The sequence below is a fragment of the Hylaeus volcanicus genome, chromosome 8 (assembly GCF_026283585.1).
Source record: "Hylaeus volcanicus isolate JK05 chromosome 8, UHH_iyHylVolc1.0_haploid, whole genome shotgun sequence".
In the NCBI taxonomy this organism is placed as follows: domain Eukaryota; kingdom Metazoa; phylum Arthropoda; class Insecta; order Hymenoptera; family Colletidae; genus Hylaeus; species Hylaeus volcanicus.
In genome coordinates this window covers 9,736,090-9,761,449 of record NC_071983.1, presented here as the reverse complement: position 1 = coordinate 9,761,449, position 25,360 = coordinate 9,736,090, and the positions used below count along the sequence as shown (strand labels likewise).

At 41.3% G+C, this 25,360-nt stretch overlaps 2 protein-coding genes across 5 annotated transcripts in view; both read left to right on the top strand.

The window, feature by feature from the left end:
• The window catches only part of LOC128880968 (uncharacterized), a 105,458-nt gene extending 84,634 nt beyond the window's left edge, over positions 1 to 20,824 (top strand). For all 3 annotated transcript variants that reach the window (XM_054131584.1, XM_054131585.1, XM_054131586.1), the window contains 3 exons: positions 17,672 to 19,406; positions 19,708 to 19,893; positions 20,037 to 20,824. In XM_054131584.1, the coding sequence (XP_053987559.1) occupies positions 19,346 to 19,406; positions 19,708 to 19,893; positions 20,037 to 20,254 (465 nt within the window). In that variant the 5' untranslated portion in view covers positions 17,672 to 19,345 and the 3' untranslated portion in view covers positions 20,255 to 20,824. The remainder of the gene's footprint in view (positions 1 to 17,671; positions 19,407 to 19,707; positions 19,894 to 20,036) is intronic.
• Positions 20,825 to 21,998: 1,174 nt separating this feature from the next.
• Positions 21,999 to 24,197, top strand: LOC128880966 (outer mitochondrial transmembrane helix translocase). 2 transcript variants are annotated; one of them, XM_054131577.1, is made up of 7 exons: positions 21,999 to 22,088; positions 22,151 to 22,334; positions 22,464 to 22,706; positions 22,770 to 22,971; positions 23,057 to 23,253; positions 23,346 to 23,524; positions 23,604 to 24,197. In XM_054131577.1, the coding sequence occupies exons 2-7, from the start codon at positions 22,179 to 22,181 to the stop codon at positions 23,749 to 23,751; spliced, it is 1,125 nt and encodes a 374-aa protein (XP_053987552.1). In that variant the 5' UTR covers positions 21,999 to 22,088; positions 22,151 to 22,178; the 3' UTR covers positions 23,752 to 24,197. The 2 variants fall into 2 exon arrangements, with proteins under 2 accessions (XP_053987552.1, XP_053987553.1); XM_054131578.1 differs by having other exon boundaries at positions 22,010 to 22,051.
• The last annotated feature ends 1,163 nt before the right edge of the window (positions 24,198 to 25,360 follow it).

The window sequence follows — 25,360 nt, the reverse complement described above, 5'->3', positions numbered from 1 at the left end:
ACAAATGCAGGGACCAAGGCGGCTCGGAAGCACCGTAATTAACATTCGGAACTCGCAGGTTGCGTCCCGCGCTTATTGACATTCGATATTCAGGTTAAACGAGAGCGAGGAGAAACGAACATGTAAAAAGAACGGTAATCAGGATTTGGCGCGTTTCGTCAATCCAAACCGTCATCGGCATTCGTTATCGACCTCGATTCGAGAGCCTTGCTTGATTCGTGGCACCTCGCTGGAATGCATCGGTTTCCATGCGTTAAACTAGTGACTTCCGACGAGAGATCCTTCGACCTTTCGGTCCATTTTTGCATAATTTCACTGTATTCATTTCTACGTAATTAGCTGTAGACGCGCGGGACGCAAAGTTCCGCGCCTTGTCACTAGACCATGAACGTTTACGCATCAATGGCTAGTGGGAATATGGTACAATGGACGAGGATGTGCTTGCATTATTTGTGAAATGCGAAGACGTATCGAACAATTGTTCGGGCAAAAAGAAATAAGTTTCAAGGGGGGAAAAAGATAAACTAACTTTTTACTCCGCACTTCGGTATATTTGATAACATTCAGTATAATGTGTCAGGGATTTGTCTAATTTAAATGGTAGACTTCATGTTTCCTAATCAATTTTCCATTATAAATATGTACATGAACAAAGTTCACGCATGTATACATTTACAATTACAAATTGATTTGGAAACATGAAGCATTTGTTTAAATTAAACAAACTTCTTCAACAAATATAGAGGGTACGAATAGTTATGGGAATAGTTATGGGAATAGTTATGGTACAAATAGTTATTCTAAACAACACATTGTTTAGAAGATGAAACATACTTTCTTCGTCTACATCTAGAGAAGCATGAATTTACATAAACATCTGCAGTCTACGTATCACTCTCCACAACACACGAAGAGACTTCCCTACTGCTTTCTCTTATCAATATTCTCGTCAAATCACGTCCCGTTCCTAAGCGCGAATCCTGAAGAGGTTTTAGTATTCCTCTCTCATTTAATATCATCTAGGACGTATTATACGACGCGCAAAATGTATTTCACTCAATGCACGAAGAAATCCTCTCGAAGATTGCGTCGTCGTACCGCAGCGTTTTAATAAGAAGAATATCGTTCCCTGTTCCGGGGTACGAAACGGTGTTGTTAGAACCGCTCCGGTACATTCATACGCGAGGATGTTCCCTGCACGTACGTACATGAGCACCACACAACCTCGAGTGGCAGACTTAAGAGTGGCTTACTCCCGACGCGATCGGATCACGCGCCGGCATCAATATTTACTCACGTACTCGACGAACGACTACGAACGCCGATCCATCGACGCCTTTTTCCAATCCAATTCCGTCCCGCTGCGACCCTTCCTCGGTTCGTGGACTCGGGAGCTCGCATACTCGCCACCACGCGATAAAGATGATACCCACGTCCATGAGATTACGCAAAAACGCCAAATCGGAGCCGGTGTCGCGTTCGTTGCGTTCCAATCGCTGTGGAGGCATACGCGAGACATTATGGAGGAGTTTTTGTGAAGTTGATTGTTTACGTGTACGGTATTTATTCGTTATGAGCTTGATCGGGAATAGATCAGCGGAGACACAGAGGGGACACCTTTCCAAGAGAGATCCTAAGATCCTAAGATCGTAGAAAATAACGAGGGTACAAGTGGGCCGCAGGAGTTGCGTTTCCAGATGAAGGCCCAAGCTGTCGAGGTATGCGGTCGTTGATAAACTCGCCGTCTGCCATCTTCGCATAACATCACGCATCCCCGATTTTCGACCAAATCGTAATCCTAGACTTTCGCAATCTCCCGAAGCTCGGGATGTCCCGCGGGACCCACGGGGATCATAGCGAGCGTGCCGTTGTCACTGGACGTGTATTCCGCTCGTATCGGAAGTTCCGTTAACTCCGGAACTCGCCGGAGCTCTCGAGAGTTATCGATTAACGGGAATCCGTGGGGACTGGAATGAATTACGGAAAAGAATCCAGCGCTAGGCGATCAATTTTTCGAACTTTCGCGAGCTGCGGTCAATTAAATTGACCTGGGAAAAAATTTGATACTCGAGGTCGACTAGAAATCGCAATTTATAATAGTGTTATTTATCTATTCGTTTAATGTATTTAATTCTATTAAGATATACGAAGCTCCATACATTTCTATCTAACAATGTTCCGCTTATTTTTTGAGATTATCCATCGCGAAAAGAATTCACGAAACAATTATTAGTTGCTCGAACTAACAGATATTGTTTGGAATATTCATTCGGAGAGTATTAATCGAGGATTATTTATTGTATTAATCCGGTAAAGACTCTTTGGTAGTAGTACATACATATAAAGCGTATCAAACGGTGACATTAAATTACTTTAAAAAGAGTGGTAACTTAAACGAACATAGTAACCGTCTTTTCGAGCAAATACGGGCGGAAACGTCCCGTGCTTTCCGTGTTCGTGCAGCAAAGTTACAGCTAGCCAACTCTGAAACGTCGTATTTCCCTAAAACCAGCAACGAAGTATTCGATGGTCGACCGCGAATTCGAAGGAGCTGTGCTTGGTGGAAATACTTTGGAAATTCCCGCGAAGAATCGAGAAATAAATGCAGGTGCTTCCTCGTAATTGAGTGCAACGTTTTACATAGTAAACAGACATTTCCATGCCGGTCGCGTTCCGCGTGGAAACATTCGCGTGCACCATCGCCGGAAAAATTGCGAGTCCGCGTCGAGCGAATTGAATTCGTTCCACTGGCGGTAAGCTCGTCGATCGCGATCGGTTCCCCTCTTCAAACTTTTTCATCCCACGCTCGCTCGCGAAAACAAGCTTTCCCGATTACGCGATTACAGAATTACGCGATTCGATTGTCTGCGTTCGAAAAGCAGGAAAAACCGAAGCAACGCGTCTCGTTCGAATCCTATCATTCCAAACGGACCCATTGTCCCCTCGATTCCATTCTCACGCGCGTTATTTGCGCGTTATCGCATTGTAGTTCGAAAATCTAGTCCTTTTCTACGCGAGTCCATCGGTTTCCACCGGTTCAACGTTGCAGACGCGAGAAAAATATTATCTGGAAATTTTCTTTCCGGTAATCTTGCTTTTGAGGGAGTACTTTCCTCTGGATTAAAGAGTAGATGGTTTGGGGTTGATATTCTTGTTTAACCCTTTCGACCCTAGTGGGACATATATGTCCCAGTGAATATGTCGGAGGATTGCCTTTGGCCAAATTACAATTTCGAAATAAATTGTTCATTATAATATATGCATATGTGTCTTCTGATTCGGTTGCGATCTTTGATTTCTAGCCAGTCCTAGTTTGATACAATTAATTTCCAGAAGAGAAACGAATAGAATACAAATAGGAAAAAATCAGGTTGAAAGGGTTAAACTTCAAAAGTTTATATCAAGTACTTTGATTGCAAAAAGAATCACAAAAATTGCCTCGGAACAGGTCGTAAAAAGAAAGAGTCTCTTAACCGATTTGGACGTGGTTATTCGAGGGGAAAACTCTAAATGTCGAAGATATGGTGGTGTGCTATAATTGTGACATGCAGCGTACGCGTGCTGGCCTAACGGTCGCAACCTCGTTTTAGGATTGGTCGCATCAGCAACGTCAGCGAAACGAAATTGGCCGGCATCGGACGAGCAAGATATTTTCCGTAAGGCTGGTTCCGTATCGGCGCTTGACAGGAATTTCGTCGGGCCATCTGTAACCATTGAACGGCTTCCCGTCGATGCGACGGACGAGATCGAGAAATAGCGGTTATCGTTTCGCCGGAGTGTATTTACGCGGGATGAAATTGGACGAGGTTGCACCCTCCTACGTTTCTGGAAGCCGAGATCTCTCGACAACGCTGCCGATTAGCTCGATCGCCTCTCGTTCGCCGATCGATAGATCTCCGTGGCGAAGCAAGCATTTCCCTTTCAACGAAAATAGCGGTGCCAGTTCGACTTGGTAAATATGTTTCCGGCAGAGAAGCCAGAAAGGGAGAGCTCTCGATCGAGGGGGAATCATTTTTATTCGCTCCGTAGCGGCCAATTCTATCAATCTAGACAGACGAAATTGTAAAACTCATTGAGGAGTTATAGATATAGGTGTGAGTAAAATGGTTGATTCTGACATGATGCGTTGATTTTTGAAGCGTGGCAAGTTTATTGCTAGGTATGTCTTTATTGAATGGGTTTCGAAATATTCCTAACCAGTCATAATTTATATTTTTTGTGATCTAATTTCATGTAAATTTAATATCGAGCAAGGATTATCAGAGTTAGCTGAGAAAAATCATATTTTTCATACGCAGTAACGAACTCGCCTCACCTTCTAAGTCAACGACTCATATACGAATAGGTCTCTCCATTTCACTCGAATAGCAGCAACTGTTATAACCCAATTTCCTTATTGTCGATATTTGTCTTACTGAGGCCTGTAGAATCACCTCTTAAAATATTTAACACCGTTGGGTAAGCACCTCGGAGTAGGAATACTACTAACAGATTCTTGCAAGATTGTTACGAAATCGTTGCAACGCCAAACTGGAGCTCAATTACGCAGTTCCCAAGGATGGTGCCCCAGCCAGCATCACGCTGTTACGCTCAACGCGTTCAACCGAAGATAAACAGTACGGAATCACCCACGCATGTACATCCACATTTACGAGTTTACGGCTCTACGGGCACAAGTTACTTTGTAACGTGTATTCGACGACTTAAGTGGATGTCTGCAATTTCTCGAAATTTGCCTAGGTACATCGAGAAAATTAACCATCACGCGATTAGCCGACGCGAGTCGACGTTATCGCCGAATTTGTAATGGAAATCTTCTCCTCGGACGTGAGAAACGAACGCGTCCCAATTACCGCTCGTTCCTAGCAAACACGGCTCCTTACGGTCGGATATTGCGTCGAGTCTTCTACTGGAAACACTAAAGGAGCGAAAGAATCGCAAGAGGTACGGGTGGCTCCGACGCGATTCGAAAATTTATAAAGGCGGAAGCGTTACCCTGCGAATCCCTGTAAACATACCAGGGGAAAAAATATTCGGAGTTCCGAGCCAAATTACAGAGAAGGAAAAAGTGGCGAAACGAATGCTAGAACGAGCTCGTTGTTTCCCGTCGTCGAAGACCGAGCGGCGCTAAAATACACGTATAAAAGGATAAATAAATAAAGGTAACGCCACGCCGGGCCTTGGAAACTAGAGAAACATTACCGTTTGGCGAGCTGCCTGATACATCGTTCCCAACGTAGCCTAGGGTTTAGCAGAAACTCGTTCCGCGTGTAGCCTGATGCGATTTCCGAGCGTGGGAGAATCGAGCGTGTCCGGACCGATTCTGCGGCCCTCCAAGGCATTATTGTCCGCATCCGTTACCATTCCGGATGTACCACACGGCGAGATTAACGATTCGTCAATTAACGCGACTAATGTATTTATGGTCCCCAGAAACTCGTGATCTCCTCGAACTACCACTCTTTCGACCTTCCAATCGCGAAGAAACGGCTGCACCGAACGCGCTACTTGAGTAATTCCATTCCAAATAAGATCTTTTAGGCTTTCATAGGCTGGTTTCTTACATTGGAAAGGCATTCCAGGAGTTGAAGGAAAGGATGACGTACCAAAATCGAGGTGGTGTTCCTGTTCAAATACCTTTTCTTTGAGTTTTGTTTTAACCCAAATCAAATGCCTTTTTTTGAGTTTGTTTTTTTTTTTCTGGTATCTACCAGCAACTCGGGATTCTTTACCCCTTTTATTCTTCACCTTTATCTCATCAACAATCATTTTATTGACACATCGAGTTTCAAACATTATTGATGGTTGATTTACTCCGTCAAACCTAGTGGCGACCGAGAGTGATCTTTCGAGCGCAAAGGATTAGATACTGTACAACTTAATCATTTTTCATTTTATTCCGAAACATTTTCGGTGCTTAAATATAAGATGGTGGATTTATTTTTTACTTTGACTCTTACTCGTGGAAGATGCAAAGGTAAAACGCAACGACAGTTCTAAATCCAGGATTTATCTCCAATCTCAAACTCATGAGATTTCAACGACAATCCCAAACAGTTAGCAAAAGCAACTCTTATTCAGGAAAGGGGCAAAGGTAAAACGCAACAACGGTTTTTAATCCCGGATTTATTTCCTCTTTCAAACTCGTAGGATTTCAGTGGCAAAGTGTCCCCCTTTCGAGATAGATTTTGTCTTCTTTACGAACGAGATATCCTTGATGACGAGTCTCGAGGATTTAATCCTTGTTTCTTTCTTCGAGCTACCAATTTAACACTATCTTACGGAGCACCATCATTTAGTTAACCCATTCCGAATTTCACAGGGAATGCTGACTTTTACTCATATAATGATACAAGCATACATCCAAATAATTTTTGTCCAAGTCTACTAATTAATTTTAGTAAATCGACTTCGCTATTACCTTAGTAATAAAAATCTGACAAGAAATTTCCGTAAACCTAGCGTTTACTAGATCGAACGATCAAAATGTCCAAAGATCCGTATCGTGAACATTGGTACTTTGCAACTGCAGCAGTGTAAATAGTACAAATAGAGCACCGATATCGGTGTGCCATTTAGCCCCTCGATGAAACCCCAACATTGGCGAGACAGTGAAAGGTCTTTTGTAAACGACTGAGACCCAAAAGCCTCGAACTGTACAATCCGTTATTTAATCCACATACCGCGACCGACTACGGTTCGTTTCCTTTGGACTTTGAGCTCGACCGATCGAAATGTTGCATCGAGTGTACGTTGTTCCGCGAGTGCGGCAGAACGCAGTGTTTACTCGTGGCGGTATCGGGGAAACGTTTCACGGAAGCGAGAATGATACTCCGCGACCGGTTCCGACACGCGATACCGCGGCTAGTCGGCGTAAATGGGTTACTCGCTGGAATAATCCGTCCTCGAGTACCTTGGTCCTCGCGTTGGGTAAACGTGGGCTGCTCTGTCCATTGCTCGCCACGCTGGCCCGCAAAACCGCTCGGAAACGGTGAAACGGAACGTCATCGACGTAACCGTGTCAGAAGTGCAACCGAAACGAAACGGAAGATCAAACTGTCGTTAATGGGATAGTATAAACGGGAGAGCTGATCGTCATGGGTAAATTTCGTGATAACACATTCGATGGCGGTTATCAACCCCATTTTCATCACATGGAAAAGTGGAAAATTCGTTCTACGCAACCCCTTAATAACATAGGCTATATTGTATTTTCATAAAAATAAGGTTTCAGTTCGAAATCTCAATATTTGTAAATAAAGTTGTGGCGACACGATACTTAAAAATTGATTATTCCAGCGCACATTTATGCGGTAATGATGCAAATTAAACGAAAACAACGAGGGAAGAGTCCTAGTTTGCGTCACAGAGCTGATGACTTGTCCTTTTCAAAGTCTTTTAAATTGAATAAAACACAAGGTATTCATTTAATCACCTACGAAGTGATCTCATTACTTACGATACATTTGTACTAACTCAGATTCCGAGTTCAGTTCAAAAAGCGTGCGTCTGCCTCTTCCGTGTTCACGTGAAGCACCTCGAAGCCGGTTCGACCGTCCCTGAAAGCTTCCACTCAGGTTCGTTCGCTAGTTTCATTACCTTCCATCGAGCATTCCTTGACATTTATCAGGAGCTTCGTTCGACGGAGTCAACGAAGCGGCTGAAATTGCGCGAACACGAACACGTCGCGATTTTTCACTCTCGAGGGCGAGAAGTCTAATCGTCTAACGACTTCATTTCGTGTACATTCGCGAACCCGTATTTTTTTCTGAAGAACGGAATCGTTCTTTGATTAAATGTCAACAGATTTTCGCACGCCGACCACTCGTCGATTCGTCGGGGTAAGATTGTTCGGGAGAAAGTACATATTCGTTTCTCCGTTACTGTTCGACTCGGAGTCTTCGCCGATAGCCAAAGTATTCGTGGCATTCCCAACGTTTCTCATTAACGATCCTCGCGAAGGCATTCTTCCGTGAGAGAGATAGAGGCCAGAAGGCTCCAGAAAGTTCCGCATCGGCACTGCGCTACGTTCCTCTTCGTTTATCCAGAGTCTATTATGTCTCTGACAATGTCTGTCACGGTTCAGCGAACGTCGCTTGGCTCGATATTGAAAAATCCCAATTGTTTCTTCTCTTTTCCTTCCGCATTCGCTTTCGACTTTTCTCCCCCTCCTTCCGACTTTCTCCCGCACTCCCGATCCTGATCGCTTCGAGAGAGTCGAAAAAAACAAGCCAACCCCCGACGAACCTGCGAAGTACGCATAGAATCTGCGGGCTGCGGCCTAGCCTGTCAGCCTCTTACCAGAAAGTCTTGCTTCCCTTTTTCTCGTTCCACAGCCTTTGCATATTCCTCGAGGATGGAGAGACCCCCAATCAACGTTTCAGCGTCTCGTTCGAGGGAACGGATAGAATAGATCAGTGGTCTCCGACGACGTGGCGGCTGCAGAAGTATTTTAGTACCCCTGCCAAACGATACGTTACGAAAAAGAAAATTTGTTTTTATACGGTGACTGTCGAGGTATTTGCTTCGAGTTCCAATTAAAATTGTAGATGTTTATACACTGCGGAGCACAACTATAACACCATCTGTATTTGTTCTATTTTTCAGTATTTTGTATAGGGATGGAAAAACTCAATTATATGAGCTGAATGACTATGATAAATCATGAATTTTATATTAATCTTCTCAAAGTTGCTCTTATATGCGAAATGAGGCAATAGAAATAACGATTTTCAATCGTTGCATAACTATATCAACAATATAAATGTTTTTTAGGACTTTAAATAATTTGACCATACCTTCTTTGTTTTGACTTGGCTGAAAAACTGAAATAAATATATCTATATATCCATCTATTATTTCGTCTAGTCTGTCTTTCATCTATCAGCGAGAAAAAGTTTGAAGGCCACTGAAATAGATTATTCAGTGAAAGCAGGAGGAAGACTCGGCCCCCCTGGAACAATTTTGATCTCTCAGCGTGATTCGAACCGAACGAGTTAGCTGATCGCTCTCATTATGACTGAACGAAAAATAACGATACCCATGGTCGATGAACGACGAGGGATATCGAAGCGTTATCGTTCCCATTCTATTGTACGCGAGAAATAAACCACCCTCTGCGAGTCGTGCGCGACACAATGCTGCAAGGCTTAAGAACCCTTCCCGTAGGTTCAAGAAAATCGATCTTTTCTTCCCAATGTACCAAAGATGCGTACCTCCTTGTAACCATTATCTAAACACGGTGAGAACGCGAAGAATAGAATAAAATTTCTATTCGCCTGTTTTGTTTTTAAAAATTCCCAAAAGGGCGCGTTCTTTGCGCGCACACGATCGGAATATTTTCCCACGAGCCGAGGAAGTATGCAGCCGCGTGAAACGCGAATCTTTATCCGAGAACGTGTTCAGGAAAAACGGGCTGAATCGCGTTATCGAGTTTCGCGTCGCATCGTTTCGCGAAAGAACGCGGACGCAAGAAGAGGCAACGTTCCGTGCAATTTCCACGCAGTCGGATATTTTGATGCATCGGGCGCGCGTCGCGTTTCGCATTCGTAACGACTGCGACGGATTCCACTTCGGATAATAATATAATTGGACAATTCATAGGAGGTAAGTACTCGTACTTGTGCCTATGAAGCGCTCTATTATCACGGACCACCGGCTTTGTAATGCAAAACCAATTTCCTCCTCCCGTCTCGTTCCGACGAGGACCTTCCGCAACCCCTGTTCCTGCCTTCGCCTTCCCTTTCATCGTCCTCCCTTCTCTCGGGCATGTTCGTCTTTTGTCGTTGCAGAACTTCCCTTGGCATATACACTTCTTCCTTTCGCAGCTACTTTAAGACTTCTTAAGACCGAGAAACACGCGTAACAGGATAATCGATCGTCGAGATACTTGTCTCTGTAGACCGATAGCGATTATCGAATCGAGAGCCAACGTCCCAGACCTGGTCGAACTAAGGCATTGAATTCGGAACATTTTACTGCGAGTTTGTGGTCTTAGCATGTTGCACAATTGTTGGATGTAATGGTAAATATTATAATCATTTTTTTATTTTTAGATTACGATGTGAATTTTAATATTACAATCGAAGCTTATAGGAATATGAACGTCTTCGTACCATCGTCAATTTGTACCGTCAGTCAAGTCGTCAGTTTGTCGTCAGTCGTCAAACCGTTGAAGCGACGGTAACGTTATCCATCTTTGTGAACGTAATTCGCGTTTCAGTACTGTTCTATCGCATTAATTTGTGGTCTAGGTAGCGCAATCGCGTCATCGGACCGTACACTTCGAACCAGAATGTACAACTACCCTAAAGGACACTCGACAATGTTTTAGAGTTATTCTCGCTGCTCTCATCACAAATGTTTTCCAAATGTTGTTTCTAAATGATCCCATAGTTTCTCTATGAGACAACATCCCACTCAAAACTTTAATATTATTAAGTGTTACCAAATACGCATCCGAAACAGAATATGGTAGCAAACAATTTTCTAGCATCAATTCACGACGTGACTATCACTTACCTATCACATATTTATGAACGTTGATGTGTATATCAACAGCGTATTCAGTGCTAACTCAATTAACTTCAAAGTCGAAAGTATCAGAGTTTTTTTTTATAGAAGTCGCAGCGATTCGGCCATGCAGTATCGCCGCGCTGTTGCGCGAAAGAAAGCTCCTGAAATTCTATATGTCGTTCGGCGCGAAATCGTTTAGCTTGGAATCCGAGTCGAGGGGCAAAACTTTCTACGAGGCAACGCCGAGGAAATACCAGAGGGTATGCGAAAGCACGGAGATAACGAGACAGGGGCAAAGAAACTGGAGGAACACGAGTCGCCTACGAACAGGTGGACACACGGAGGAAGAAAAGAGTTTGCCCATCGCATTGCACCGATCGAGATCGTGGGAGGTAGTTTCGTAAATCTTCCGGGATAACCAAAGATCGCCATCGGCTCTTTAGAGTCGTGGTGCTCCTTTTTGCACGGCCACTGCAATTTATGGTCTTACGGTCGAGTATACCCAAAGGACGAGCCATGACGAACGATCCAGCAACCGTGTTTACCGGCCCTAAGAGTTAAATTAACCGAAAACCATCAGCGACCGCAGGGAATTCCGTATCCGGCGAGTAGCTACCTTCCCTTTCAAACTTTTACGGCGATGAACATTTTTTTTACCAGACGAGCGAATCGGTTCGCGGTGTTTATTTCTCGAGAAATTGTCGAGCCTCGATCGCGCTATGAACATTTAATTTAATAAACGTTTATTGAACGCACGGTGTTATTACGTAATTTCTGCAAGCTTTCGGAAAGGCGAGCAAAAGGAGGATTCGACGGTTACGAGCGCGGAATAATTGGCGAACAAATAAAAACAACGCGCTGCCAATAAAGTCGGGACTAAAAGGCTGAAAACGTGCTTTTACGAGGATCCGGTGAAACGTGGCCAAGAGGTGGTTGTTTAAGAAACAGCGAATCGAAGAAAAAGTACGTGATTCGGAACCCAGTACCATCTATTGGAAAATCTAACTATTATACGACGCGTCGTCTTACAAGAATGGCGTCGGCTGACCCCTCGGGGGCTAAGGCCGAGCTTTATTTTGCCTCTCGGGGAACCCATCCAAGGGAAGACGGTATTTTTATTCAAATTTCATTCGATCCGTCCTCGAACTTTCGCGTACCCACTCCGGCCAGGGTCGCATTATGCGTCTCCTCGAATAAAATCGAGCCGCTCTAATGCCGAGACTTTGTAAATTTATTCTATTTACCGAACGCTGATCGCCGGCTCTATAAATTTCCCTTTCTCTTCTCCAATTTATCGGGGGCTTGTCATTCGGTTCGAAACGCGAAACTTCCCTCTCGTGTTCCTAACGAACTCTATACTAGGGCCGGAAACCGAACGTAAAAACTTTAATTTCGAACGCGTTATACGTCAAAGCTTGATTTGCTACTATACAAATGTCATAACCAAAATTCAGTTATCGTCACGGTATATGTATACTTCGCAATCGCATTCGATGCTCTTTGATGATTTTCTATTAATAGTAATAGCACTCCCAGGTTTACCTATATATACTTTAATTTAAATATATATTTATTATATTTCATATTTTAATATATTTTTTACATTAAAAATATACATAGTAGGATTCAGCGATGCCCACCAGTCCATCAAAAAGTCAATTTTAATTTTTAATTTGTATTTTTTAAACTAAACGTCGTATATATAAAATGTTTCGTCTCATCGTTCTCTATAAGGCGATGATTTTTAACGTTACGCGTCTCTTAGAATTTCCAGCAAAAATCGTCTCGCAGTGAAAGGGTTAAGAACCACTGGGTTATGCGAGTGAAGATAGCTTTCAGTAGTCGAGCGCACTCGTAAAGGCGCAGAAGAATGGCCGAGAAATCGCATAAAGGACGATCTTTCGACGATAGACGAGGTGGCGAACGATCGAGATTTACAGGAAGGGCCCGGCAACGACTCTTCGATTTCTATGCGCGAAAGCCCGTCAATGGGCGGAGGATGCAGGTAGTCCTCTGGTTTGCGAATAGACAGCACCCGCGGCGGTCGTGTAAGCGATAAGAGTTCCAGGTGTCGGTGCCAATGTCAGCGCTGAGTTATCGTCTCGTTGTTTGCCGCGAAGTCGAGCCACGTTTCGCCAAAGGCGCTCGACGAGCACGAACGAGGGCGGAACGAAAGCCAAGACCACAAAGACGAGTCGAGCTTTCAAAAGAGGAGGACCGAACGAGGGAACCCGAAGTAATTTTATTCCCCGAAGAAGACCCGCCGCCGTCGGCCTGCCCGACGAGATTCTAAAATCCTCGAAAGACCTTTCCCCGCGGGCTACTTGCCTTCGAAGGGCCGATATCGATGACGCGATCATCGCGTCCGCCTCTCCATCTATGCGTTGCACTCTTCGCCATCTTCGCACTCTTTCCCATCTTTTAATAACAAGGAGAGACTAAAAAATACGCGTTCCAAAGATAGAGTATTTTATGGAATGAGATTCCTGTTCGCACATTTTGCAACGAGTCTCCCTATGTACAATTTTCACCGCCACGAAGTCAATCGAAATATTAAAACGAATGGTCGGTGAGTGAACGTCGCAGGAAATGACTAATAGAAACGACGGCGGTAACTCGATAAAGTTGTCTATTAAACGAAAGAAGGTAGTGGAATCGGAAAAATGGGATTGGAACGGAAGAAGGGAGTAAAAGGAAACGATGGTAAGAATAGAACGAGCCGCGAGCATTCGCTGCGACAGTAGTTGCAGTACGAGAAGAGTTGCTAATGATTCGCTAACGAGATACGTGCTCGGTCTGTTTCGTACGAAAACGGAAGAAAAAGCGACTGCCTTAGGAATAAGAGAGAAGGTTTCTTCCTCTCGAGACTCTCTACTTTCCCATTCTCCACCTTCACCGCCACTGACGAGCTTCATCTTTGTCTTTATCTCGTCTTCTTCCTTCCTCCCCTTCCCTTTTAACCCTTTGCCACCCATTCTCTTCTTATTTTTATCATACTCGCCGGAACTCTAAGCGTCCACCGTCATATCGTCGCATCTTAAATGCGTCGTTTCATCTGTTTGCCGTAGATTCGCTGTGGAGATCGTTCTTTGCGCGGGTCCCGTACACGATGAGAGAACCCGACACGCGACGACCACCATGCTCCAAGAAAAATCGCTCTTTTCACCCTTACTCCACGATTTACACATCCACCAGATATAACTACCTGATGATAATAAGATATCCTCGACACAAAGTTGAAATACGACGTGGAAGAATAAATTACATTTCGCGGGGATCGCAACGCGTTTAAATGCAGGAAAGGAATCGCAAAAGAAGTCCAACTGGATTTGCTCAAAGCGTTCTGCGAGGATGCTCGAAAAAGAGAGTTCTTAAATTCCGTGCTGGCACAAAAGGATTCGGTCAGAACAGTTAATCAGCTGCCTTATCAACGAATATATAACTTCGAACAAGTATTCGCGGAACAGAATGGAAACGTTATTCCCACTTTGATATTTCGTGTTACGTAGTTGGAGCGTACTTGCGACGGGAACGGCAAAACTCGAGCCGAAACGACACTCAAACCGTGTCGAATCGAGTCGATGTAAATGGGAAATATAGCGACGAGTGGCAGAACGACAGCCTTTGCCTACGCTAGTTTTCCCCGGATGCATCGACTTTTCTCTCGATCTGGACTAGTTTTATTTCCGACCGCTTTACCTCTGAACTCTTATTTACGTGTCGCCGGAAAAGCATTCTCGTGTCCCGACATCGGCGAGACCCTCGCTGACTCTGCGCCTACACAGATATTCCGATGCCTCGAGCCCCTTCGCCCGTGTTTCCATTAAAACCTTGCCAACCGAGAACCTTCGCGAATTTATCGAGCCGATCTTTGCCTGCGAATATTTATGAGTCGATCGGCCAACCGTGAAACGTGCCTCAAACTCGCACGACGCGATATCTGCCCCGTGAAATTATCCATGTTCCGATGCTCGATCTGTCCCAAAACATGGAACGTATAGCTCGACAGCTTTGGAAAAATCTGTAAGATGAGAAAACGCTCTCTCTCTCTTCTTCCGCCAGGCTTGGGCCTCGATTTTCCTTTCGGTTCCCTGGCTGTGGCATTTCTTGCGCTACTCCAGTTCAAACAGTGTAATATTCACCTGTAATATCCGTCTACTGCTAGTCGGAAAAATGATTACGAAATTTTCCTAATAAGAAAACAGTCATCCCCGTTATTCTCGAATCATTCCTTGAAATCTTTGTTTAACTCGAGCTATATCGCTCCATCGCAAGACGAACAACCAATCGAACCGTATTGCACGTTAGAGCACGGAAGAAAACTTTTACGCGATAACGGCCGAACGAGAAATTCGAAGCTCTTCGCGGAATACCGCGAAGCTCGTAATTTTTTCCACGGAATCCGTGCCCGAGGAAATCGATGTAAATCGCTTGGCGCTTATACCCTCGGTATACGTATACCGTCTGATCCGCTGAGTTATTTCGCCGCAAGATATCGAGTCGTTGCATCCATGTAAACGTAACCGGTGCCCATTTCCATGTACAAGCGGCCCGTATGTACATTTAAATAAATAGATACGCAGAGTCGCAATCGGAACTCACGGAAACGAGCCCCGCGGTAATCTTTTCTCTTCTCGTTTCGGCTGCGACACTTCGTTGCGGCGATGTATTCAGTTTTTCAAAATCTAGGTATGTTAAGATTGAAAATCTTTTTATTTTCGAACAACCGAAATTCGTGTCACGTTATATGGTAAAAAATGCTGTGAGGCGATGAAATTGGTGGGTAGTAACAGAATAAATATGTCCCGTTACACAGCAACGTCGTTTCTTTTACATTAAATGCAAACAAATTTTTAATAAATTTCTATTTTTAATAAATTATGTAATCGCCCTCGTTATCAACAGCCTGTTGTCATCTAGTGTGCAAATTTTCAATGCCAAATCGATAAAAATCAACGAGCTGATGAGTGATAAACACGTATTTAAAATTGCAAAAACGACGTTACTTTTCAATCCACCTAATATAAATGTTCATCTGAAAACGATTTTAATAGATAAAATAAATATTGTATAATACTAATAGTGTCAAAATAAAAAATATCATTGTGTGTAATCATAATTATGTCCAAGTGCTATCTGTCGGTATAGTGCTAAGAAAGTCATACAAGAAAAAATCAATTGGTCCTTTTTCCATACTTTATCCCCTCGCGGCCCTATGTCGAGAAAATCATGCAAGACTGCAAAAGGTTGAAGAACCAATATATTTTGTTTCGTGGTCCAACAGTGAAATGCTGTGCCATGTCCGAAAAACAAAGACATCGAGCCGACCGGTGTTTCCGAACGGGATGCAACGCAACTTCGTAACTTTTAAATTTCGTTCTACGTCAGGTAAATGACGAACGTCGACTGCGATGACCGATAGGCAGCCATTAATATTTTTGCGAACGTCGTTCCGCGGACACTCGCGATTCGTATTCATCTGTCACACCGCGCACAGGGGTAAAAGTGATTTCCTGTCGGTGATATGTCTCGACCGCGACATTACACATCCTCCGCCGTGTTCCGCGCTTCAATTTCGAACCGATCGACGAGTCGCCAATTAGCAAAATAAATCCCTTTTGTCCCAATCCGGCTGCTTGTTCGAGTCGTCGCGTATCGCGTGTCGCGTCGAAAATTCCATAAATTATTCCGAGCAATCGTGCTCTCTATGCCATCCTTGCGCACTCGTCATAACGAGCTCCTATAACGAATTCATTCTGTCGTCAAACATTCGAAGCGAAATCCCACCTAAATGCCGCATGGCTCGAAGATGGAAGCTTGCGACTTGGAGGGACCATCTGGAACATCCAGTTTGATCTCTTTCGTAATTAGAGAGGCTGAAACATATTATATTTATTTTGATAAACAACGAGTCGAAGTCGGATGGAAACTTTAAGAGACTGTAACGAGAGATTATATAACAGTATTATTTAACCACTCATTTAATCTTGATATTCGCATTCAATACCTTGCGCTATCGAAAACCTAACGCATACACACTTTTATAAGTTAGACAGCGAAAAATGGGACTTCTCTTGGATTATTTACGTGACGCATGAAGCTTAATGAGGTTTAATAAGCTTCGTTTTTCATGCTTTGTGTATGCGAGAGATCAAACAATAGAAGCATATTTTAAATGAGGGCTAATCAATGTTTCATACAGTAGCTAAATAGTAGGTATTAACGAAAGTGAGATAATCATTTAATTCGTTTGAAATGTGCGACATTGTGAGAAATCTGTAAAGCGGTATGCAACCTTCTAGTTGCAAAGTATGTTGATAGGTGGCATTTCTCCCCAAATATAGGTTTTATATTTACAAGCGCGGAAGCAATTAATAATTAAAAGACGAATTCGACGGAAAGTTTACCGTGAAACGCTCGTCGCGCGCCGCGACGCGGTTTATTAGATTCATTTATTCTGGTATTCTTTCCTTCTACTTTGAAGGACGCGACAAAAGAAGAACCGGCGACGGTAGTCTACCGAGAGTTTCCGGTAACGAAGTTTAAAAATGCGTCTCTAAGCCAGAGCTTTTCGCTCCTTCTTCTCCTTGTTCCGCAGCTTTTAAAAGGTCTAAAATATGGTGGAACTTTTTAAGCCACCGTCGACCACTATGAACGACCATCGCATTACGACTTTCACTCCCGTTCGTCTTCTTTCGGACCTCTTTTTAGAGCGAGTAAAATATTTCCCGAAAGTGGCCGAGGCTTTGCGTCGCGTGACTACTCTGAAGCTGAAACGAAGACGAACCGTTTACCGTAACAGAGAATTCATTATTCAGGGGTCGTTTTATGCTCGGTTACTAACCAATAAAAAATAGAAACGATTCGTAAAACTTTTCGATGGCGAGCGTTCCAGTTTGCAAGGGTGTAGGCGAAACTATATTCGACTTGCGAAGGGTCATTCGATAGTCTATATCTTCGATGTTATATTTATTCTTACATCTAATGAAATTTCAGTTGCGTATTTTTCTAAGTTCGTAACCATTTCTTTATTGTTAATTTCAAAAAGAAGCCGAGATCGATTTAAAGACTTCCGTTCACCACGTTCTAACTACGTTAACGCATTCACCAATTTCTTTTTATTTCTTGCCCGAATTTTCTTTTTTTTTTTTTACAGGTAAAGATTGGGCCATGGGCAAACCCGTTCGATGGAGAAATACGCTCGCACATCTACCAGCAAGGATACACAACGAAGAGTAATCGAAGAATGTAGGTGGACATCGGTTTTCCGCGGTAGCTGCTCTATGAAATATTCAACGTACCCGCGGGCTACGTAGTTATGGCTTTGTACGTACAAAAATCAACGAACGAGACCCCAATGTTCGCGAAATCGATGCGTTACTTTTATTCGTCGTTCTCTCGTCCAGTCTCTAGATCGTTCTATCGACGTTGCTACATAGCTTGATAAAAATATACAACAATGGTAAAATGTCCGTGCTCTTTTTTAACACGCTAACAAGCGTTTTATAAAATGTACCACTTTATACAATTTTTTAAAGCGATACTATGGCGATTCAGAATATTAGGTCGTCCCACAAGTTTGTGCCATTTATTTTTCTGATACTCAAATTAATATGTGAAACATACCTGACGTAACTCGTTAATGGAGTGCCGTAAAATCTCGAATTAAGCCCAACAGTTTTTCCGCCATCCGCGAAGAATAAAACCAAGAGTTCGCAACGGCTCAGACCGAAAGTACCTTCAGGGCGTTGAAATCATCTTAATGAGATTGTCGCGAAGAGCGGCGACGAAAGGAACGCCCGTTAATAAAGGAACAGAAGGGCCCCGTGAGAGAGCATAACAAAGCCAAGCGCAGCATTACGCCGAATAAGTAAAAGGCTAATGACAACGAGTCGAATTGAAATAACAAACGGGCCTCAGGATCCGTCTAGAAGGTTTTAAAGAAAGAACGAATCGTAGGTACCGCTTTCCCCTCCGTATCCCTCGAACCACCCTTCCGATTCTAGCGACTTACCAACGTCGTGATATCTTGAAATTGCAAATTCTCGATGCTCCTTTTCGAATCTCAATAAGATACCGGTAAAGTCTGCCGATTCTGTCGTGTTGTACATACCCCCACGCGAAACGAGCAGAGTCCTTTAGCGGTTTCCGATGAAACCGTTTCCATGCGGCATAAATGGAACGACGTCCAACGAAAAACGGGGAAAATGAGATAAAAGAATACGCGCATCGCGGAAGGTCGTTTTAAATAATTTAGCGAGCACGTTGGAGTAGCTGTTTCGTTGATAACCGTAGGCATTTTTAATGGCGTCGGTTATGCGATGCAACGGCGAGGTCATTTCGAAAAAGTATTTTCGAATACTTTGCGCTGGTAGGATTTTTTATTCAATTCTATTGTTTTATATTTTACCTGTAAAACGTGACTCTTTTGTCTTGTTCTTGAAAAAAGTCGTTTAGTTAATGTCTAGATCTTCTATACAAACATTGATTGTATACTTATTATTGTATACTACTGTTATTTACCAACTAAGCTACCAGTCTGATTATTTTATAAATTCGTTATTTAACATACATATAACGCTTTTAAATTTCGCTAAAAAAAATTGTAAAATAATTAAGACTTCAGATTGTCGTGAGTACCGTCGTTCCTATATACGCTCCTGGTAAACAGCGCCACCCATGAAAAGGGACGAGTAGAGGAACTTGAAGTCACCTAAACTCGTACCAACCAAGTTGTTGGATTGAACCAACGCCCTATGAATTACGTTACCTACGCTCGTGTAATAAAAGCAAACAGACGTGGTGGTTGTTTGTATGGAAATTTATCGAGATGACAGTCATGAACGCAATCGCGAGTGTTGTTTGTTTATCGTTGTTGTACATGGTGATAGGTAAGCAAAAGTTGTTGCAAGCAGCGATCTGGTGCATTGTTAAATAAAATACAGTGAAAATCGTGTTTGAGAGCTCGCGCGAACACCACGTTGGAAATGGAGGATATCTACTTGTTGAATTTCCAAATACAAGTCACTCTGTTAAAAAACACTGAAACTTTTTATTACAATTCTGATAGTTACAGTAACAAACTCGTGAAAACAGAATCCAAGTCACGCCATCGGTTCCGCGTGAATATTAGGTTATAACGATTAGTTTGTCCTCGATTAAAGGTTCCAGCTCAGTTCGAACAAATTTTAGGTACCGACGCGATTAGCTGCTATCAATGCAGCAGCGACACCGATCCTAAGGGTGAAGATGTATGTGGGGCTTACGAGAAATTTGACAAATCAAAGAATTTTGCCGTCGACTGCATGAGCGAAGAGTCTCATATGCCTGGCACGTTCTGCGTAAAAATAACGCATCAAAGTCCTCGTGGATTCATTTGTAAGTTTTCCTTTTCAAACATTGTGTTTCTTCTCGCTTTACGTTAAACCTGCGCCTACGTTTGTCCCTATTTTTTGAAAGCATAAATCGAAAACGATTCATCTTCACTTTGGTAAGTTTATTGTTTGGAATGATTGTTAAAGGGGACGGTAGATGGCGACAGGTGATCCGACGATGTGCGTCCGTATCCAGTACCGGAGTCACTGGTGTTTGTAATTGGGGGGTTTACGAAAACGGGGTATATTGGGAAGAGTGTTCCTGCTCGGAGGATGCTTGTAACGAAGCAACAACGTTACCCCCATTATCGATAACAATCCTGTTACTGATTGGTATTTCAACGATTATATTATCGTTACAATAAGTACCCAAGTTGAAGAGTATTATTACAGTCCAAACCACGCCGAGCAAAACTTAATACATTCGTTTACCTAATTTTACGCGCGTAAACGACACGTTCATTCGCTTGTAACAATAATTGACTATGCTGTTATCGATCGAAAGAATCTCAATCTCTTTAATCAAACATAACCGTGTCGAAGTTAGTGAGTAGTATTTGTAACTTTATATGAAGACTACGAACGAGTGTAAATCGAACATAAGATAGTACATAATAATACAGGTCATCGCATGTATTAGACTGCAGTGCCAGAAGTAACGTAACGTTTCCGTCCATATTATTCTACGACTCATCTACTTAGTAAATGTATTTGCCTTATATTTAAAAAAAGAAAATCTCGACTGATCTTAAAATTAATATTTGGGATAAATTAATCGAGCTTCCTAAAAAAGGAAGCAATGTTCAAGAGTAATCTTAAAAATGTATGTTCGAATCCGTCCATTACTTGTTACCTCTATACAAAAATTTACATTTTATATTACTTTATAATCGTAGTGTAAACTTTTGTAAATAAACATTTATTTCACGATATATTTTTAAGCCTGCGTTATGTTACGTTCCACTAATTAATCCGAATTTTAAGCGAAATAAACGGCTGCACCTAACGGTGCCCAACGTATATTTGAAGAATGAAATAGGAAGGACCTCGACATGATTTACAAGGATCCTAGGTGCCGGAAATTCAACGGTCGCCGGTTAATTATGCCAGGCGAGATTATTAAAGGTTTAGCGGATCCGAGACTGCGAAATATACAACGTCTCAGCTATTTAGGCCTTTTCATACATGCATATGTATTATGTTAGGATCTGTACCGACCCTTGTTACTTCAGGCGTTTCAATTAAGTCGTACCGTTAATCGTGGATTCGGTACTTAATCATTTTATATTCCAGCATTATTCGAAAGAGGTATTGAATTAAACTAGAAAACTGAAAAGAACAATTGATTTTAAATATTCAACGAGAAAACAAGAAATTAAAATCTCAAATGCTTGTTTAATTAATAGCTCTACCGTGTAGTCATTTACGAAATAATATTAGGATAAAAGATAATCAGTTGGTGGTTCATGGTTTCACCGAGCTTAATTTCCGAGATAAGGGCAGCTCTTCGTCAGAGTTTTAGCCGTTATTACATCAAGTCACGTGTAATTAACTAGCACAAGATGGGAGAGCTCTTCGGAGATATTCTTCGTCGGTATGCTATTTACCATATTTGCGTTCCAACACAAATGTACAAATTTATAGAATCCTCTTATATTTACCTTTTTATTTCCGTCTATGAATCATTTTGTATTTTGTAATTGTAAATAATATTGAATGTAAACTGACATTCTCGTCAGTTCTTTTTCCCAAGGGATCGTTTAAAAATTACGTTACCCTCTCAGAGGATTGGAGGGTGGCATGAATTGTGACGTGCGAGGTAGCGTTTGAAAAGGGAAAAAAAGCGTAATAATATCGAAGAACATTTTTCAAATTTTTTAAGCATTATTACCATTATTTTATTATTGTAAAAGTTCGGTAGAATTTGCCTGCCGTATTAGAGACAATTGAAAACCATTCAATGATAGTATTCTCAATTAGATAAGACTAAGTTGTGATTTGTTGGAAATTATATAGGTACTTAGTTTTGTAATCGTCGCGGGGAATCCTGCAATAAAATTGTTTGTATCTTTTATATACAAGAACAATCTGCGCATGCTCCGCTCTTTCATCTCACTTTATCATACGCGAGTACGACTGTTCTTTTCTCTGGGAGATATCAAGTAATGATTTGAGAAGAGCGCAGAAGAGCGTGACAAAGTATCATAATAAGTTGGAAAGCGCGCGTTAATGTTTATTAAATAGAACGAATTATTTTTTAGGCGAATCTGAACTAAATTCAGAGAAACGATGAATGTTGCGGATGGGGTTGGATATTCACGATCGGAGGTATTTGTGCTTGTGGCAAGAGTATCCTTTGTTGCGGCCGTTGGATTTTTTAGTATGAAATGGATTATGAATCAATTGGATCCAACGAATAATGCAAAAAGAAAAGCTAAGAAAAAGGTTAATAATGTAGCATTTTATATATACGAAAGTGTTTCCTTACATAACCTGTACAATTCATTGAATAGGAGAATAACCTTACTTTTTGCATGCTTTCCTCGTAAGTACGTAACGTTAAATATTTTTTAGGCCCGTGAACAGTTACGGAAACTGGCCAAAACGGATAATCTTTTATGGTCAGTGGACATGGACCAATTGACAGATTATGAAATGATGATAGCAAATCATATAGTGGATCCTACAGATATTCGAGTGTCATGGGAAAATATTGCAGGTCTTGAAAATGTTATTCAAGAACTTAAAGAAACAGTGATATTACCTATACAGAGGAAAGAGTTGTTTGAAGACTCTCAGTTAACCCAAGCACCAAAAGTATGCTTGAACAGTTATGAATAACAAAGTAATTTCTTCTTGTAACATAAATTTTGTTCATAGGGGATATTGTTACATGGTCCACCAGGTTGTGGTAAAACGATGATTGCTAAAGCAACCGCCAAAGAAACTAAAACGTGCTTTATTAACTTAGATGTAAGCATTTTAACTGATAAATGGTACGGTGAAAGTCAAAAGTTAACTTCAGCAGTCTTTTCGCTTGCTGTAAAGCTTCAACCATGCATCATCTTTATTGATGAGATCGGTTAGTTGTAAAGAAATGAATATAGACTTCTTTATAACACCTATGTTATAGGTATTATTAAGTACTTTTTATTCTTTTTGCACAGACTCATTCTTAAGAGCACGAAATTCACAAGATCATGAAGCAACTGCAATGATGAAAGCACAGTTTATGTCTCTTTGGGATGGATTAATTACGGATCCTTCTTGTACAGTAATAATAATGGGTGCTACCAATAGGCCACAGGACTTGGATAGAGCTATTCTTAGACGTATGCCAGCTACCTTTCACATTGGTTTACCGGTAAATAACATTTATGTGAAAGTTACATTATACGAATAATAAATATTTTTACATTTATTATATATGTTCAAATACTTTCTTTTTTTTTTCAGAATGAGTCACAACGAATGCAAGTTTTGAAATTGATATTACAGCATGAACCAATAGCTGAAAATGTGGATATAGCAAAAATAGCAAAAATGACGGAAAATTTTTCTGGTTCAGATTTACAAGAACTTTGTAGGAATGCATCTGTTTATCGCGTTCGAGACTACTTACGCACTCATACACAGTTAATATTCAGTTCCAAAATTTATAAATACGTGTATTTTTTCTAAAAATTTGTTTGTTATTGATTCCTTTCATTGCAGAGATACATACATCGGTACCGACGATGAAGAATATCATGATGCTGTAAGACCTATTACTATGGAAGACCTTCTCACATCGTACAAGAAGATGAAAACGTCTAAGATACATACCGGTACTCTGGGTATTGCTAAATTAGAGTTAGATTAAAGAACAAAGGATAATTTTACGAATTAATAAAGTTTACATTTTCTAACGAAAAATCAGGAAAATATCATTTTATAACAACATTCTTTGTTCCGATATATTTAAATTGTTGTCTTTCTAATTCACGAAAAATACTAAATTACTTTAAAAGTACGCCGATACGTAATTACCTATTTTAAATCCACCATTGCACGTGATTAAATTTATGTAATATACATGTAATATAAAATTGTAGCGTATGTTAATTAAAAAGGGAAAACGCGTACGTTTAATGTAATTGACAATGATACGAAACAATATAGAAAAACTACTTCTTTTAAAAATCTACCTCGATAGGTTTAATCAAAATTGAACAAAATCTTCTAGTACTTTTATTTCTTTGTTGTAATTTATTTCATGTTTCTTTGTAACCATTCGATACATCAAATAGTATGCTGGAAGTTTCTAAATGCGAGTGTAATTTATTTAAAATAACCTCCTCGTGCGTCATGTGTGTATGAGTGTGATGTTTTAAATGTAAATAAAAGAATTATTATTAAATAAATAATTATTATTCATCAAACACGTATTAATTCATTTCAATCCCTTCGTGTACATATCATTAAAAAAAATTAGGAACTAAATAATAGCCTATTTTCGTGACAAACGCCTGACTCGCCATCTAGCGGCGACACCCCCGAAGCTACATTGCGTGAGTGCGAGAGAGACCGCACTAATGTGCAACAAGGATAGATCTATGCGCATCGTGTGAGAGAGAACACAACAGTGTGCGACAAGGATAGATCAATGCGCGCGAGTGCGAGAGAGATCGCAACGGTGTACGACAAGGATAGCGGCTATAACAGCCATCTTGTCGGCACGCTGAACATATATTATAACATATGTTAATATTAATTTAAAGTATTTAATAACAATTCAAATCGTATCAAAAATGGCTCTTGAATGTTGCTACTGATTCAGAGTTTATGTATGGTGTGTCAAAGTGTACAAATTTGTTGCATAAAGTTTAAAAACAATCAATTAATACGAGGACTAGCGATATCGTGCATGTGACCACCTTGCAACAATGACTGATAATTACTCAACAGTAATTAAAATCGTACTGAAAATGATCCTTGAATGTAGATATCGATCTATACTTGACACCACGATTGCAAAAGTTCATAAATTATTTCTAGAAAGTTAAGAAATTAATGATAATATCAATCGGCGGCGTGATTTCAATAGTCGCTATCCTTGTCGCACATTAGTGCGTTCTCTCTCTCGGACTCACGCTGTTGAGCTTGGGGTGTTGGTCGCTAGATGGCGTCACAATGTCGGTTCGTCCCACTCAACGCTAGATGGCGCCACAATTTTCTTTCATGAAAATGATGTATTAGTTTTAATGTATTGCTTTATTATTTTATGCTACTGTTTTTTATGGATACGTTTAATTTAGTGTTCCGTTTTTCTTTTCATATTGAGTTGTCCTTTCATAGTAATATTTTCCTGGACATAGTCGCAAAGGACCAATGAGATTCATTCACAAGTCACGTGATTGTGTTACCAGACATCATCTTCTCGACAGTGATGGGCAAAACCCTAGGCTTCGAATAAATCTGAAGTTTGCCGA